Source organism: Pseudorca crassidens, chromosome 18 (assembly GCF_039906515.1).
Source record: "Pseudorca crassidens isolate mPseCra1 chromosome 18, mPseCra1.hap1, whole genome shotgun sequence".
NCBI lineage: Eukaryota > Metazoa > Chordata > Mammalia > Artiodactyla > Delphinidae > Pseudorca > Pseudorca crassidens.
The window spans coordinates 77400139-77415767 of record NC_090313.1 but is presented as its reverse complement, the minus strand read 5'-3'; the positions used below and the strand labels follow the sequence as shown (position 1 = coordinate 77415767).

The 15629-nt window shown below is 48.9% G+C and overlaps 1 protein-coding gene across 1 annotated transcript in view; it reads right to left on the bottom strand.

Annotated features, from left to right (window-relative positions):
* Positions 1-15629, bottom strand: part of MIPEP (mitochondrial intermediate peptidase) — a 135012-nt gene that overhangs the window by 82807 nt on the left and 36576 nt on the right. The window contains exons 11-14 of the mRNA XM_067713715.1: positions 9233-9386; positions 7618-7695; positions 5508-5712; positions 4230-4339 (exon numbers count right to left, since the gene is read on the bottom strand). Of these exons, the coding sequence (XP_067569816.1) occupies positions 4230-4339; positions 5508-5712; positions 7618-7695; positions 9233-9386 (547 nt within the window). The remainder of the gene's footprint in view (positions 1-4229; positions 4340-5507; positions 5713-7617; positions 7696-9232; positions 9387-15629) is intronic.

Genomic DNA, 15629 nt, shown 5'->3' with positions numbered 1-15629 from the left:
CTGGCCTCAAGAGAACGGGACCAACGCTATTTCTCATAACGGTCTGTAGCCCCCCGTGCAGGAGTCTCGCGGGCAGGCTGGGAACAAGACAGCACCTGAGGAGAGACCACGAGGAGTGCACACGGCTGCGCGCAGCAGGGGCAGCGACAACCCTGGCCTCGACGATCCATGAGATCGCTTCCCTTTTCCCTTGAAAACCCTTCCTGGTTGAGCGGAATCTTCAGAACTGGTTCCGGGACACGAGTCCACCTTCTCCCCAGGGCGCCAGCCGCTTTATAAAGCAAACTTCCTGCTCCTGCCGGCACCTGTCTCTTAAGTATCCGCTTTCTGAGCAGCGAGCAGCCGAACCGGAGTCTGGTAGCAACGGCAGCTGAAAGGTGGAAGCAACCCACGTGTCCACCGACGGACGCAAGGCTGAACAGAATGTGGTCCGTCCATACAAAGACAATCACTCAGCCTTAGAAAGAAATCCTGACACAGGCTACACCTGGATGAACCTTAAAAACATTATGCTAAATGAAACAAACCAGCCACAGAAGGATAAATACCGTATAATTTCACTTATATGAGGTCCCTAGAACAGTGCAATTCAGGGAAACAGAGCAGAGTGCTGGCTAACGGGCTGGGGGAGGGGAAATGAGGTGCTCGTGTCTAAGGGGGACAGGGCGCCAGGTGCGCAGGATGAACGGCATTCTGGGGATGGCGGTGGTGAGGGAAGCAGAGCAACGACAATGCACTTGACACCCCTGAACGGTCACTGAAACACGGTTAGGCTGGCACGCTGTACGTAATATGTATTTTACCACGACTAGAAAAGGAGCTGCGTATGAAAATGTTCAAGGGAGGACAAAGCCTGTGCTTCCAGAAGTGTGGGACCGCTGGAAGCAACTGGAAGGGTTAGGCTGAAGGCCAGAACCAACGAGCACGGAGAAGACAGACAACACCCCCGTTCCCCAGATCCCACAGGTCCTGCGACGCAGCCTAAGGTCGACCGAGGTTTGGGAGGAACTCCCCGAGACCGCTGATTCACATCAAGTTCATCACGTCTAAAAACCTGGATGTTTCCACGGGAGCTGCGACCAAGTCTGTATTTCTGCTACACTTGTGCTGCTGATTTTAAGAGTGATTTACAACTAATTCTGCTTCAGCTTTGACGCTGTGCTCGTCAGGACGGTGTGAGCCTCGAAGCAGCACCTCTGGTATTAGCTTCCTGACAGCCGTATGGTACCTGCAGATCTGAGAGGCAACTTCTAATTCTATGACCACAAGGCATCCACTGGCTCTGGGATGCTCAGGTTCAGGTAAAATACTTCCAGGTGTTAATAAGTCACCAATACATTCTCCCGAGGCGGACAGCTCTCTGGAATAGACCACGTGACGGGGAAAAATTCCTTCCCTGAAGTGCAGCAGGACGAAATGAAGCAGAAAGACGCACCCTGCTGTTCCTCTTTAACGTTATTTCTTTACAGAGAGTTAGATTTGAGGGAATTAGCTCCTGCCCTTAGGCTAGAACTGCCCTTAAAGTGAAAGCATCCAGCCAGTTGGTGTTTAATCACCGACAAGAAGAGGCGAGTCAGTGCTCTGCGAGGCTCGAGGTGCCCCGTGCCTCTGGCGCCCACTCCAGACTCCACGGGTCCCAGCACTGGCTCCTGCTTTGGAGGCTGTGTCTGCAACCCCTTCGGCCCACTGCACGTGCCTCCGAGTCCGAAATGGAACTAATCCACAGCAGCCTGCTGCTCGCTGCCGATCTCATCTCGTCTGCAGTGCGGTTTTGGATTTAATATTCTTTTCTTGAAATGATCTTGTTCAAAAATGGTTCTTCTGACTGAAGAATTCAGTAGTAAAACAGGAATTGTCTTTTTTTGAGGACATTACACCACCCTCCAAGCAGTGGTTCTAGCCCTTCCTGGCTTTTCTCATTGCTCTGGAAACAGACAACAATATTTTTAAACTGACCTCAGTATCGTGGTGCATTTCAGCCCAGCACTTAGGTCCGACGCCGACAGGGTCTCGCCACCGTTCGCAGGCGCCCCGCTCCACGTGTCCTCGGGAACCGGAGCCCCCAGGCAGCTCCTCTCATGGGCCGCTTTTAACCTCCCCACCACTCGGTCCCACACGCCCGCGTGTCCACTTGACTCTGGGTTTCACGCCGGCGCCGCGAGCGGCCGCGTGGGCAGCAACGCTGTGCAGCGGACATCCAAGGCGAGAGCCATCCTCCTTCCTCAGATGTGGCCCTCCTCCCGGACTCCATGCTCTCGGACCCTCCCCGCCATCTGACCAGCCGCAGGCCCTTCCCGCCAAGCCTCCGACGGCTGCTCCCCTCCCGGCCCCGCTGCCAGCACCTTGGCTCTGGCCCTCGTCACCGCTGACCGCAGCAAAGGACGGACGAGCCCTCGGGTCCAAAGGTGGACTCCAGGGAGGCTGCCGGCTGGAGGTTAATGAGAAGGGGGGCTGGGGCAGAGTCACAGGAGGGACTCGGCCCCGAGGGGAAGCCCGGGACACAGGAGAATCCCCCTCGTCACCAGGCGGGCGAGCGGAGGGGCCGGGACTCCCGCGGTGTGGGCAAGGCGGGTGCAGAGACAGATGGGGTGCAGGTTCTGAACACGAGGACATTCCCGCGTTCGTCCCTGTCCGTCCCTCTACCCCCCCCCCCCATTGACCCTGCCACATGCGCTGTCCTGCCTGTCTCGGGACCTCTGAGCCCTGCGAACTGTCCCTCGGCTGGAGTCGCCTTGCCCTCAGCCCTGCTCTGCACCCCGAGACACCAGGCCACGAGTGCAGGGATGCTGTCACACTTACTCCCGGCTGCTTCTCAGGTGCTGAGAACGAAGCCCATTTCCCGACGGAAGGACTCACCTATGGCCTCAGTGTGTCCTCAGTAAACGTCCTGCAACGAGACGGATGAGGGCTGCTGCGAGCGCACTGGCAAGTTGTCACCCGACATACTTTTTCACGACCTGGTTCCTCCAGGAGCTCCTGGTGAAGCCCGTCCCGAGGCCCCAGAGGACCGGCTCCCCGCAAGCCTGCGCCCTGTGCCCAAGCACGTCCGTGCCCCCGAGGACGGCAGGGGGCGTACGGGAGCAGCAGCGCGTCAGGCCATCCTCCCCCTTCCCAGACCCCGAAGCATGGAGCCGGGAGGACTAGGCCACTGCCTGATGGGCTACGTGCTTCCACGGCGTTGGCTAAGGTGACAATCCCCAGAGCAGCTCCGCACGTTGATGGGCACGTAGCTGACTGGATCACAGATATTTCAATTCTGTCCTCTTAACCACAGAAACAGATTATGATGGAGACTAACTCAGATTAGTTCTCCAGGAACTCATCCATTATTCTACAGTTGACAGTAGTGGTTAAAGTCAAGTCCAAACAGTAGAAATCGCCGACTCACATTACGCATCCCGAGATACAACCAGAAAGAGAGTCACAAATACAGGTGGGCTTGGGCCCTGCTTTCTCTGGTTCCATTCGGTCCTTCCGTTAATTCCTTTTAGTGCTTTTTGTGTGTTAGGCACAGTTCTAAATGTTGAAGATTCAAAGATGAATAGAATTGTACACAGGCACTCAGGGAGGTACAGTTTAAGGCGGAAAAACACTACCTAATGTAACAGTATATCACCAAAATTCTGAGCAAAGAATACATTTTCCACGGGACACGCAGACAGTAAACACACAATGTTGACAATTAGATTAGCGCTAACTTACCGTGAAGTATCACTCACTTAATCCTACTTCACAGAACTTAAAAACCTTTAACGTCACAAGGCACTATTTAAACCGAAACCTCAAAATTAAGGAATTTTCAGACTTGGCATCACGTAGATGCTACCTAAACACGTCGGGGAAATATGGCATCACAGTTTACCAAATAACACACACATTTAGACTGAGAGAATATTCAGAAGCATAAAGGGTAGAGGAAAGAGCAAAGGCTTTTTTGAGGTGAGTCAGGCTTTGAGGCTTGTTTCCCCCTCTGGAAACAGGACACAGCGCCTTCCTCAGGGGGCAGCTCTGAGGACTAGACGGGACGTTACTGGGCATATAATAAAGGGCAGCTACTTGTTGCCCACACATGACTGTAGCTACAGCTGAAGAAAGGGAATCAGGAAACGGCAGAAGGATTCTGGTTCGGAGAAGGTTCTGAAAAAGCAGTAAGAGTTCCCGCTACCCCGCAGGTCACAAAAGCCACCCCCGTGCCCCAGAGGACGGTACAGGAAGTCAACGCTCCCTACCTGCCCCGTCTGATAATGTCGGGCAAACTGGTGAACCACTCGGTAATCATTTGCAAAGTACTCCATCAGAATAGAAGGGACCTCGGCAAAGTCAGTGGGGCACCTGGTCCCTAAAATGGGGAGAAAGAAAGAAGCTGGCCTGAATCACATCAACACGTTCATCCTACTACAAACACTCTTTTAAAATTTTTTATTTGTACTTCTGATTAACTATGATAATCTTTAATTCATTAAGTCAATACTTCTATAAAATTATTGCACATATTTACAGAAAAGTTTGTAGTAACCTCTTATTTTCCCACGTATCAGAAGTAAAACAAAATATTTGCACAGCTGGATAGAACAGCTTGTAAAGCAACGGCTCACACCCTCTACAAACAAAACTGTCTTCAGCTATGCTGGGCTATACCTAAAACACAAATTACAACATTCTTACTTAATTAACACAGCAATTGAATTTAATTCATGAATTCCATCACCAAGTGCCCGTATCCTTCATTTGTTTTAAAAGTACTTTATCTATTGATTGCTTCTGGTAACAAGGTCAATCCTCAATACAGAAAAGCAACATTTCAAACTCAAAATTATTTAAAGAACAAATCCTGTAAGCAAGTCTTGGTGACACTTTATGATTCTGTCCAGCCCATCTACCCCGGTCTTTTCAAATACCTCCCTCCTCCCCCAAAATACTGTGTGTAAAGTTAGTTACTAAATACTGAAGACCAACACTTGCCCAGGTGGTCGAAGGCTGACTGGCCCTGTCTGATCGCAAGCTTAAGACTCAGAGAGGATAAGCAGGAGGGAAGCCTGGGGCGTCACCCGACACAGCAACCCGTCAGCAGGGGGACCACAGCTTTACGCAGGGGAGAGCAGAGAAGAAACACAAAGCACCTGGCCATACCTTTACAACATGCCTCAAGGTTTTCTAACTGGTTTTGGATAGAAAGAGGCAACGGTTCATTCACTTATTCACTTGCTAAGTCTGTGCTCCTGGCTAAGGAGATACGCTTATTCATACACACGGCCACAGACTGAAATTCCACATGATATAGGACAAAACGTAAAATGGTACAAACTGAAAAGACAGGCAACTGAGATATTCCTTGGTGAGAACTGTTGTCAAGGATGGAAAAAAATGTAACGAAGATCGGGTAGCATCACAGTTGGAAGGACAAGATGATGCCATCTGCGATAAATGACCACAGATTTTCTAAATGAAAAGCTTTTTCCAATTTAAAATGAAATGTACACGTTTAAAGTCCCCTCTTCTTGGCTCACCAGTGACATGCTGATAACGAGTCCGTCCCAGCATTGAATGCATGGCGTGCCCCATTTCATGGAAAAGATTTTCCATCATCCCAGGAGTTAATAATGTTGGCAAAGTCTTTGAGGAATGGGGAAGGTTCAGCATCAGAACGACAACTGGGAGCTGATAGCCCCCGTCTTCCTTTAATCGGCCCCCACGGATGGTGAAATGGCAGTCCTTTAAGAAAACACGACAAGCGAAGGGTAATATAAAGTTGTATCAAAATGTGTGAGTACAAATCTTACCTTAATTCCATTCTTCTATTTATTTAGTTGCAAACACTTTTATCCCAATACTTTTTATTTTGCTAACATATTAATTTTTTAAAACACCAATAATACATTGAGCTTGCGTTGATGAACTCATTCCTCCACTCCAAAAGTATGTGTTGAGTGATGCTATACCAGATACCGGAGACAGAGTCACCACTGAGCTTAGCCCTGCGCCCTCAAGGTGCTCACGGCAGGCAGGAAGGGACAGCCGTGGGCCGCGGGGGGCACTGATGTTCATGGAGCCCCTTCTGTGTCAGGCGATGAACCAGGAGACACTTTCCATACCACCGTCTCCATCACTTGGAGGTGACGAGCTCTCAACTGCCACAAAGCAAGGAACCTGAGTATCTTTCCCGGTTCGCATACACTTCATCACTTACCCTTCACAGTGAGTCTATGAGGCAAGTATTTCATTTTTCAGATGAGAAAACAAACTGAGCCTTGGAAATGCTAAGTCACGTGTCCAAGGGCAGAGCTAGGGCTGCGGCATCGCAAACCTGAACCCCCCGGGCTGGCACCTAGGAGCTGGGGCTCAGATCACTAACCCGGATTCTCCAGCCTTTCAAGCAGAGAGGAGAAACAGAGGACGCAGAGGTCAACGACCCGGACTCTGGTCCCCCCGTCCAGATCTACCAGCCAATCGCCTTGGAAACTGGGTCACCTCCACCCTGTCGAACGCCAGAGCAGCTGACCAGATCCGTAAGCTCACGTCTGCTAAAACTGCTCTGGAAACTGTGAAACCACTATTTAAATATAAGGTACCATTATTTCTGTTGGAACTTAATAACCTGAATTCTTGACAATTCCAATCACACTGCCCAAAATTGCTTGAAGCTGATCGACCAGGAAACCTGGTTTGCGGCTCGAGGAACTGAACCTCACTTTTCTGCATAAGGAGTGAACTGGTGGTTGATAGGGTCTCCACAGGGACACATCTTGTGCCATTTGAAACTAGGTCCATGTCAAGTATGGAAAGTGGCTGAGAGCTGGGGCTCTACTTAGGGAGTTTGGGTTCAAATCCTAGTGCTTCTAACCGTGTGACTCTGGGCAAGTAGTAACCTTACCTCTCTGACATCAGCTTCCTCATAATGTCAGTGTCCAGTTCAAAAGGCTGATGTGAACTTTCAAAGATGTGACATGAAAAAGGACCCAGAGCACTGGCGGGCCCACAGAAGGGCTGGCAAAATGTCAGCTATCATTATTACTACCGTTCCCATGACCCAGATAAAAGTGACAGATACAGATCTATGTAATTACCCTCATGAGTTTTATTAGCTTTAAATTCTACCCAAATTTCAAATTTATATATTTAGTCACCATCAGTAATGCCTTTTTTTTTTAAAGATTTTTTTGATGTGGACCATTTTTAAAGTCTTTACGGAATTTGTTAACAATACTGCTTCTGTTTTGTGTTTTGGTTTTTTGGCCACAAGGCATGTGGGATCTTAGCTCCCCGAACAGGGATCGAACCCGCACCCCCTGCATTGGAAGGCAAAGTTTTAACCACTGGACTGCCTGGGAAGTCCCCAGTGATGCCTTTTAAATATTAGGAACTACAAAAGTGAGGTATAAAGTTCACATCAAGGGCTTCCCTGGTGGCACAGTGGTTGAGAGTCTGCCTGCTGATGCAGGGGACGCGGGTTCGTGCCCCGGTCCGAGAAGATCCCACATGCCGCCGAGCGGCTGGGCCTGTGAGCCTGTACGGCCACAACAGTGAGAGGCCCACGTACCGCAAAAAAAAAAAAGTTCACACCAATACAAACTAACTGCTGATTACTTTAGAGAGACCATTCTGTAAACCAAGCATCACCTGGTGCGGTTTGTCCGCTCGCTGGAAAAAATCACAGTAAATGTACCCCAACAGTCCTTCAGATTCATGAACCACGGCCTAGGGGGAAAAAGAAAAGAATTTAGTGGGGAATGAGGCCTTCAGAAACTCTAAAAGAAGAAACACATTCCTAGCACGAGAACCTGTTCACAAAACACCCAGAGCCACAAATATAGACGTTTCATTACTTCCTACGTCCCATGTGACCTCGAGGTGGCTTCCACTTTGCCCTCAACCTCCTCTCCTGCATCTCCAGGACAACTATGATTTAGGAATTCTGTCGGAAGAGGACACCCTCCTCCACAAGCCGTGCATCCTGACTGGCAGTCCCCAGCGACGCGGCTCTACCACTGGGCCCACACCACCCGCAACCGGTGGGAAGCGGTGCTGGCTGGACCATTTTAGCGACAAAATTATAGCTCCTCCAATCTTAGGACGTAAGGATGCGCGAGCACGCCAACCATAACCCTGGGATACAGGAACAATACGCAGTGTCTGCCTTCAGCTGAAGAGCAGTAAGTAATACACCACTGACATCCTTCTCCCAATCAGGCTTCCAAGAGGCCCGGCTCGCAGGACGGATGGTCTCCATCTTTGCACAACCTGGGGCCTCTGCCATAAAGAACGGCAACATTATGCTTTCGGGCTTCCTGCAAGCATATGTTCATTACTCCAGCAAGCGTCTACCAAGCATCTACCTGGTGTCAGGGACTGCTCAAGGCATCTGGGAACGGCCATGAGCAAAGCCGGAAGGGGCTCCCTCCTGAGCTGGGGAAGCTCTTCATCGCCCACATCGTGCCCTTTCACTCTTTTCCCGGTGTGTCTGCACATTACCCACCGCTGCCATTTTGTGAAGCGCACAGAAGGATGCCCAGTGACAACCACGCTCCCCGCTGATCTCCCGACTCCACCACCACCTGCTCTACGATCAGGAAGCGCAGCCAGAAGGCCACAAGACAGTTCACGTTTCTCGTGAACCGTGCGCTAAGCACGTGAGCAAAGGGTAAAACAAGAGAACACCACCACCTTAGGGCCCATAAAGCCTCAAAATCTTATCAGGAGAAAACGACGACAGTCGCAGCTCACACGAAGCGCGCCCTGACAAAGGGTGGATCCCAGGCTCGGAGTGACCGTCCAAGGGGTCTCACCAAGAGCACAGGCCGCAGGCGAGCATCTGGCGCGAATGAGCCCACGGGCGGGCGGGAAGGGGTGGGAGGTGCCTGAGGGAGCTGGAATTAACAGATGCGACACCTGGCACAGCGGGGACGCACGTGAAGGGCAATGACAAATGTTCGTTTAACCGGGGTTTGTCGACATAAAAGACTCAACCTTCTATCAACTTCCTTAAAAACACGTTTTTTTTCCAGAGAAATAACTCTGTTGTTAAAAGTTTACATTAATTTCAGGCAACAACTGACGTTTAGAGGCAAGTGTTTCTTTCGTAGCATCCTGCATCACAAGTGGCGGTTTGGATCTTTCATCGGGCAAAGACAAGCGCCATCGGCGCAAGGCTAACTTGAGATGAAACCGCTGTTAATTCAGCACCAAAGCCGGGAGTCCAGGAACGCGGCTTCCTCACTCCAACCGGGCCGCTTACCAGTTTCCGAACATCTTCACTCCACACCTCTCCCTCTGCAGGCTGCTCCACACACAGCGAGATCCCTAACAGCCTGTTAAACAAGGTATCCAGGCCTTCCATGCACGCTCCCAGGGAGAAGAACGGGCAGTATGCGCTGGGCTCGCTGTCGTACCTACGGAGGAGAAGCAGCTCAATCACAGCTCCGCTGGCTTCAGTTTCTTGAGGTAAATTCAGCTAACTTTTCATTGACAATTTACGAGCCAAGAAAGGACTGAAAACCTATGGTAGGTTTCGAGCTTCTGAGGGACTTTCAGACTCAGTCTTCTTCAGAAGAACAGCAGTCTGATTATAACTGTAGTAAGAGTAATACCAGTTGGAACTATAGTGGTAAAACTCACTCTATGAAATGCGCTATATTCTGAAAAGAATGTCACATGTCACGTCCGGTAAAATATTTGTTAACGGAAAAAGCTCCGAAGCTCTGTCATATAAACAATCAGATCTTAATTTATCTTTTTGTTATATATCTTAAACGAAGGATAATATTCTCATAATATTAATCATTCTTCACCCCAAAACAACTCTTTTATGTTTTTTTTCCAACATAAACCAAAATACACCCAGAATGCGTGAGGTGAATGTTTCTGAATCATTACGCCAGGCCAAACCTTATAACCATAGCCACAAAGAAGAGATCTAGAATGATAGTAGGTACTGAGTCTATTTCTACTTCCTGGGATTAACCAAATATGTACAAACTTACGCTTCTTACTAACTGGGGGACCGGATTTAGGGAGTATGAACTGCACCACAAGTGAGATTTCGGTACAGAATCCACCAATTTACACCTGAATTTCTGATCACTTTTTCATAAAAGCAGACTCAGTGGAGTAAGAGACTCGAGTGGTCCAGCGGCCTCGCTCACTGATTCATTCACTCACGCAGCCATCGACTGGCCCGCTGGACGCCGGGGATGGAAGCGGGCAGAGATGGAAGGGCCCACAGCAGCGGGCACCCAGTAGGCTCAGGGGCCAGCGCTGAGGGAGAGAGGGCAGGGCACGCACAGTGGGGCGGCGAGGGCCAGGGCTTCCTTGTGCAGTGGAGTTGGGAGGGGAGCCCAGGAGAGGCCACGGTTCAACCAAAGTACGAAGGCACGAGGCAGCAGGGCCACTGCAGTAACCAGGGGGTTAAACGAGAGCTCAGGACGCAGGTAGATGGGAAAGAGGGGAAGAGACGCTGACACCCTGTGGGGGGTCCAGGGAACCGAGAGCCTGGCCCGCGAGCCTGAGGAGGGGGGACTGTGCCCTCAGGCATGGGGTCTCCCAACATTCTGATTGTGCATCCCTGTCAATAAAATAACTGGACTTATTTCAACCTTAATATGGGTATGTTTATAAATTATAGGCATGGGCTACTGATCTATTACATTTCAAAACAAGACATTTTTATAAGCTGAGATTAAGAAAAGTAAATCCAAAGAGGGCTAGTGGATTATCCGAAAGAGGATAACCTAGCATCTTACGGGGTTGCTTGCGGCCTGGGAGACGCGGGACATCACTTCTGCAGACACCAGAGGAGTGACCTGGTACCTGGAACCTGCCAGGCTGACGGTGAGGAGAGCGGACACAGCACAGAGAGGGCGGGAGTCACCCAACGAGGGTCTGAACAGGGGCAACAGCAGGGGCTCTAAGACCAGGAGCCAGATCTAAGTTTCTTTTTCTTTTAGATGAAAAAGTTTCAGGACTGTGAGGATTTGGAGGCTGAAGGAGAAAGAAAAGCCTAGACTAACATGCAGGTCTCTGGCTTGAGCAACCGCGTGGGTAGGAGCCATTTAATCAGAGCAATGAACACACGCGCATGCACATGTGCGCGCACACACACAAATTGAAGAGGGGAGGGTGGGTGTGTTTGTAGGAGAAGAAGCGAGATTCAGTTTTGAAGACACTGACTCTGACGTCCTGGGAGAAGTCAGCACGGAGGCTATAGGAGGCTGTTATGGCCGAGGAGAGTGTGAGCTGGAAAAGGAGAAGGGGAGGGGCTGACAGGAGGGTCAAGGGCAGGTCCCTGGACTTCCAGGCGAAGGGGTGGAAAGGAAGACAAGGAAGAAGAGTTAGAGACGGCAGACTGTCATACAGAGTGAAGGAAGTCGGAAAGAGAAAAACAAGTATCGTATACTAACGCATATATGTGGAATCTAGAAAGATGGTACAGATGAACTGGTTTGCAGGGCAGAAATAGACGCAGACGTAGAGAACAAACGTATGGACGCCAAGGGGGAAGGGGGGGTGTGGGATGAACTGGGAGATTGGGATTGTATGCACGAATATGTATAAAACAGGTAACTAATGAGAACCTGCTGTATAAAAAGTAAATAAGTAAAATTAAATTTAAAAAACAGTTAGAGATGGCAGAGAATTGGAAGAAAGGGATGTCACAGAAATGGGGAAGGGGGATGTGCTGTAAAACGGGAAGTAACTGCCACGTCTGGCCCCCGGCCCAGCGTATAAGGACCCTGGAGGGCAGCACTGTCCCAACGACAAGCAAAAAGCTGAACAAACTGAAACCAGCAGCTCTTCTTGGACCCAGCAGAGAAGTGAGGTCACAGAGCAAATCGCTGGGCCCCAAAACTGGAGAGGCAGGCAGGCAGATCCAGAGAGCCACAATTCACAGGAGGCTCCAGGGGAGACGAGTACGGAGGTAGGAAAACAAACTACGATCGACAAATTGTCTGAGAGCTAAAAATCCCAGGGGGAATCCCTACACTTTTATGAGGTTTCCCTCCAGGAGCCCCACCAGGTTCTCACAGTGAAGATGGAGAACAATTCCCCCATCTTCCAGCAGAGGAAGGAAAAAGTGGCCATTATGAACTACACCAGCACGTTCTGCTCTTCTCAATAAGGCCTGCCCTCCAGAGAGACTCTCTCACCAGAGAGAACATCCACCTCACGCCCCCCAGCCTTCCCATCTCATCAAAGCGGAGGGGACTGGAAAGCACGTGTGAAAGTCGCAGCTGAGACGCAGGGCCCCTAACAGACTGAGACGTAACCAGAGGCCTGCAGGTCACATCTCCTCCGTCCACACATCAGCACCACATCAGCAGGGCTCCCGTAAAACAACAGGGGACACGACCCAGGCCTGCAGGTCCCAGACCTCAGTTAAGCAGAAGCCTCCCGAGAAACCCAAACAGGGGAGACAAAGAGAGCACAGCCAAGGAGAGTTACCTCCAGCCCCAGGGTTAATGGAAAAGCAAGCAGAGCCCGGCTCCTGGCCAGAAAAATATGTAACCTCACACCAAAGCCCTCATTATCTCAGTTCCTTTCACCCAGTATACCATGTCCAACCTTCAACAAAAAATTTCAAGTCATGCTAAAAGACAAAAAACACAGTTTGAAGAGAAAGAACAAGCACCAGAACCAGGTTCAGATATGTCAGAGATGTTAGAATTAGCAGGTTGAGAATTTAAAACAACTGTGATTAGCATCCCAAGCACTGTGAAGAAACAAGTAGAAACATGCAAGAACACATGGGTAAGGTAAGCAGAGAGATGGGAACGCTAAAAACCAATCAAAAGGAAGTGCGAGAAATTAGAGCACTGCCAAAGAAACAAAGAACGCCCTTGATAACTCATCAGTAGACTGGGTACAGCCGAGGAAAGATCAGTGAGCTTGAAGAGACGTCAACAGAAACTTCAAAACTGGTATGCAAAGACAAAAAAGAAAAGCAGAGACAGAAGAGGATACCCAAAGAACTGTAGGACAATCACAAAAGGTGCAATGCGCACATGATGGGAAAACCAGAAGAAGAAAGGAATTGAAGGAATATTTGAAGTAATAATGACTGAGAACCTTCCACACTGAAGACAAACACAAAACCACAAATCCAGGAAGGTCAGAACACCAAGTAGGAAAAAACAAAACACAACACTTAGGCAGATCATATTTAAGCTGCAAAAAGTCAAAGACAAAGAGAAAATCTTCAAAGAAGCCAAAGGGGAAAAACGTCACCTCACCTAAAAAGCAACGGTAAGAATTACATCAGACTTCTCTCCAGAAACCACGCAAGAGGAGTATGGAGTGAAATGCTTACAGTTCTGAAATAAAAACCCACAAACCTAGAATTCTGTGCCCAACAAAATTATCCTTCAAAAGTGGAGAAATAAAGCCTTTCTTGGATGAACAAAAATTGAGGAAATTTCTCACTAGTAGACCAGGCTTATAAGAAATGTTAAAAAGTTCTTCAGGAAGAAGAAAAATAATGTAAGTCAGAAACCTGGAGCCACGTAAATAAAGGAAGAGGGTTAGAAGAAATAAATGAAGATATTAAAAAACTTTCTATTTCTTCTGTTTCATATTTGTTCAAAATAGTAATAGCAATGATGTATTAGGTGATTATAGCTTAAGGATAAGTGACATAATGACGGCAATGTTATTAGGAGGGACTGGAAAGAGACCTAGGCGCCTGCACTAACCAACAAGCAGTAAGTACTACTGGGAAGGAGACTCACACTACTTGTAAATGGACATGTAAACTTCAGGGCAACTACTTCAAACAGTGAAAAAAGGAGAAATGCTGGAATCATACAACATACTCAGTTAAAACCATAAAAGGCAGAAAAAGAGTGGAAGACAAAAAAAAGAAGGAAAAAAAGATGATACAGGCAACAGATAGAAAACAGTAACAAACATGGTAGGTTTTAACCCAATAATATCACTAATCACTTTAAACATCAATAGTCTAAATGTAACAAGTAAAATGCAGAGAATATGAGAATGGATTAAAAAACAAGACCCACTGTATGTTGGCTGTAAGAAACTCACTTTATAGAAAAGAAACATAGTAAAGCTACAACAACACAGCCTATGCATAACCTAAAACATGTACTGACTTGCCCACGACACCTACATACGATAATCAGGCGAAGCTCAAGGAGACAACTTAGCTTGGAGAAAATCATTTAGGTACAGAATATAGGCTTGTATAATACTCCACATACAACTTCCACTCTGTATAAACTAAATGAAACTGTTATCAATGGTGAAAAGCAAATGGTATTCATTTGAAATGACTGAGAACAAATGCATCAAAAAATAATATAGGGCTTCCCTGGTGGCGCAGTGGTTGAGAATCCGCCTGCCGATGCAGGGGACGCGGGTTCGTGCCCCGGTCCAGGAAGATCCCACGTGCCGCGGAGCGGCTGGGCCGTGAGCCACGGCCACTGAGCCTGTGCGTCCGGAGCCTGTGCTCCGCAACGGGAGAGGCCACAACAGTGAGAGGCTCGCGTACCGCAAAAAAAAAAAACAAAAAAGTAATATAAACTCCCTGTTTTTAAAAAAGCTCTCAAATAACCTCCCCTGGCTTACCAGTCCCACCATCTAGAGATAACCACTTCCTGTGTATCATCGTTTTATCTGTGTAAGAAGGCTTACATGTGTGTGTGTATACACATCTACATGTACAGAAATACACACAGATATATATACATAGACACACATACAGAATCATACAATTCTTATCCTGCAATTTCCTTTTAACACACATTTTTAACAAAAATATGTTTTCCTGTATTTTTAACAAAAATGTACTTTTAAATACTGTCCGCTTCGGCACATAAAGCTCTGGTCCACAACAAGCACCTGCCGTAACTTCTCCAAAGCGTCCACTCCCTGGTGTGTGTGGCCAGTGAGAGTCCGCCCCTTGTAAGCGAGTGTCCGTCCCTGACACTGTCTGCAATGGCCCACACACAGTGATAAGAGGAGCTGGACTTCTGATTGTGTTTGTATCAATTTTAACTTCTCTACAGAAAATGCACCCAGAGCTGTGCAGTCAGCTGCTGTTAGCTGCTGTCAGTTCACCTCCGCGACAAACAGCCCACAAACACTCTGCCAGACAGGTGCAGGCCTCTCTGTGGGATCCATCCAGAAACGACGACGCTGCGTAGAGCATGAGATTTCAGATTTTTAAACAGGTGTTGCCAAGTCATCCTGCCAACCCCGCAAGCTGTGAGAGTGTGCACGCCTGCCCTCCAGGCATGGAGGCCTGGGCCCTGGCACCTCAGGCTCCCTGCCTCTCCCTCTGGCTCTGTGGGCCGCTCAGGCTCCCTGCCTCTCCCTCTGGCTCTGCGGGCCGCTCAGGCTCCCTGCCTCTCTTCCTATGCCTCTGTGGGCCGCTCAGGCTCCCTGCCTCTCCCTCTGGCTCTGTGGGCCGCTCAGGCTCCCTCCCTCTCCCTCTGGCTCTGTGGCCGCACCTTCTTTTCCTCTCTGGCAATGTGGTTTTGCTCCTCCACCACTTCTGAAATACTTAACCATTTATTTACTGGTGTATCACTCTCAGATGACATCTACTGATCCTGGTACAACCTGACGCCACATGCTCCTTCACCCTCCTCAATTCTTCTGTTACACAGAGATGGAGATGC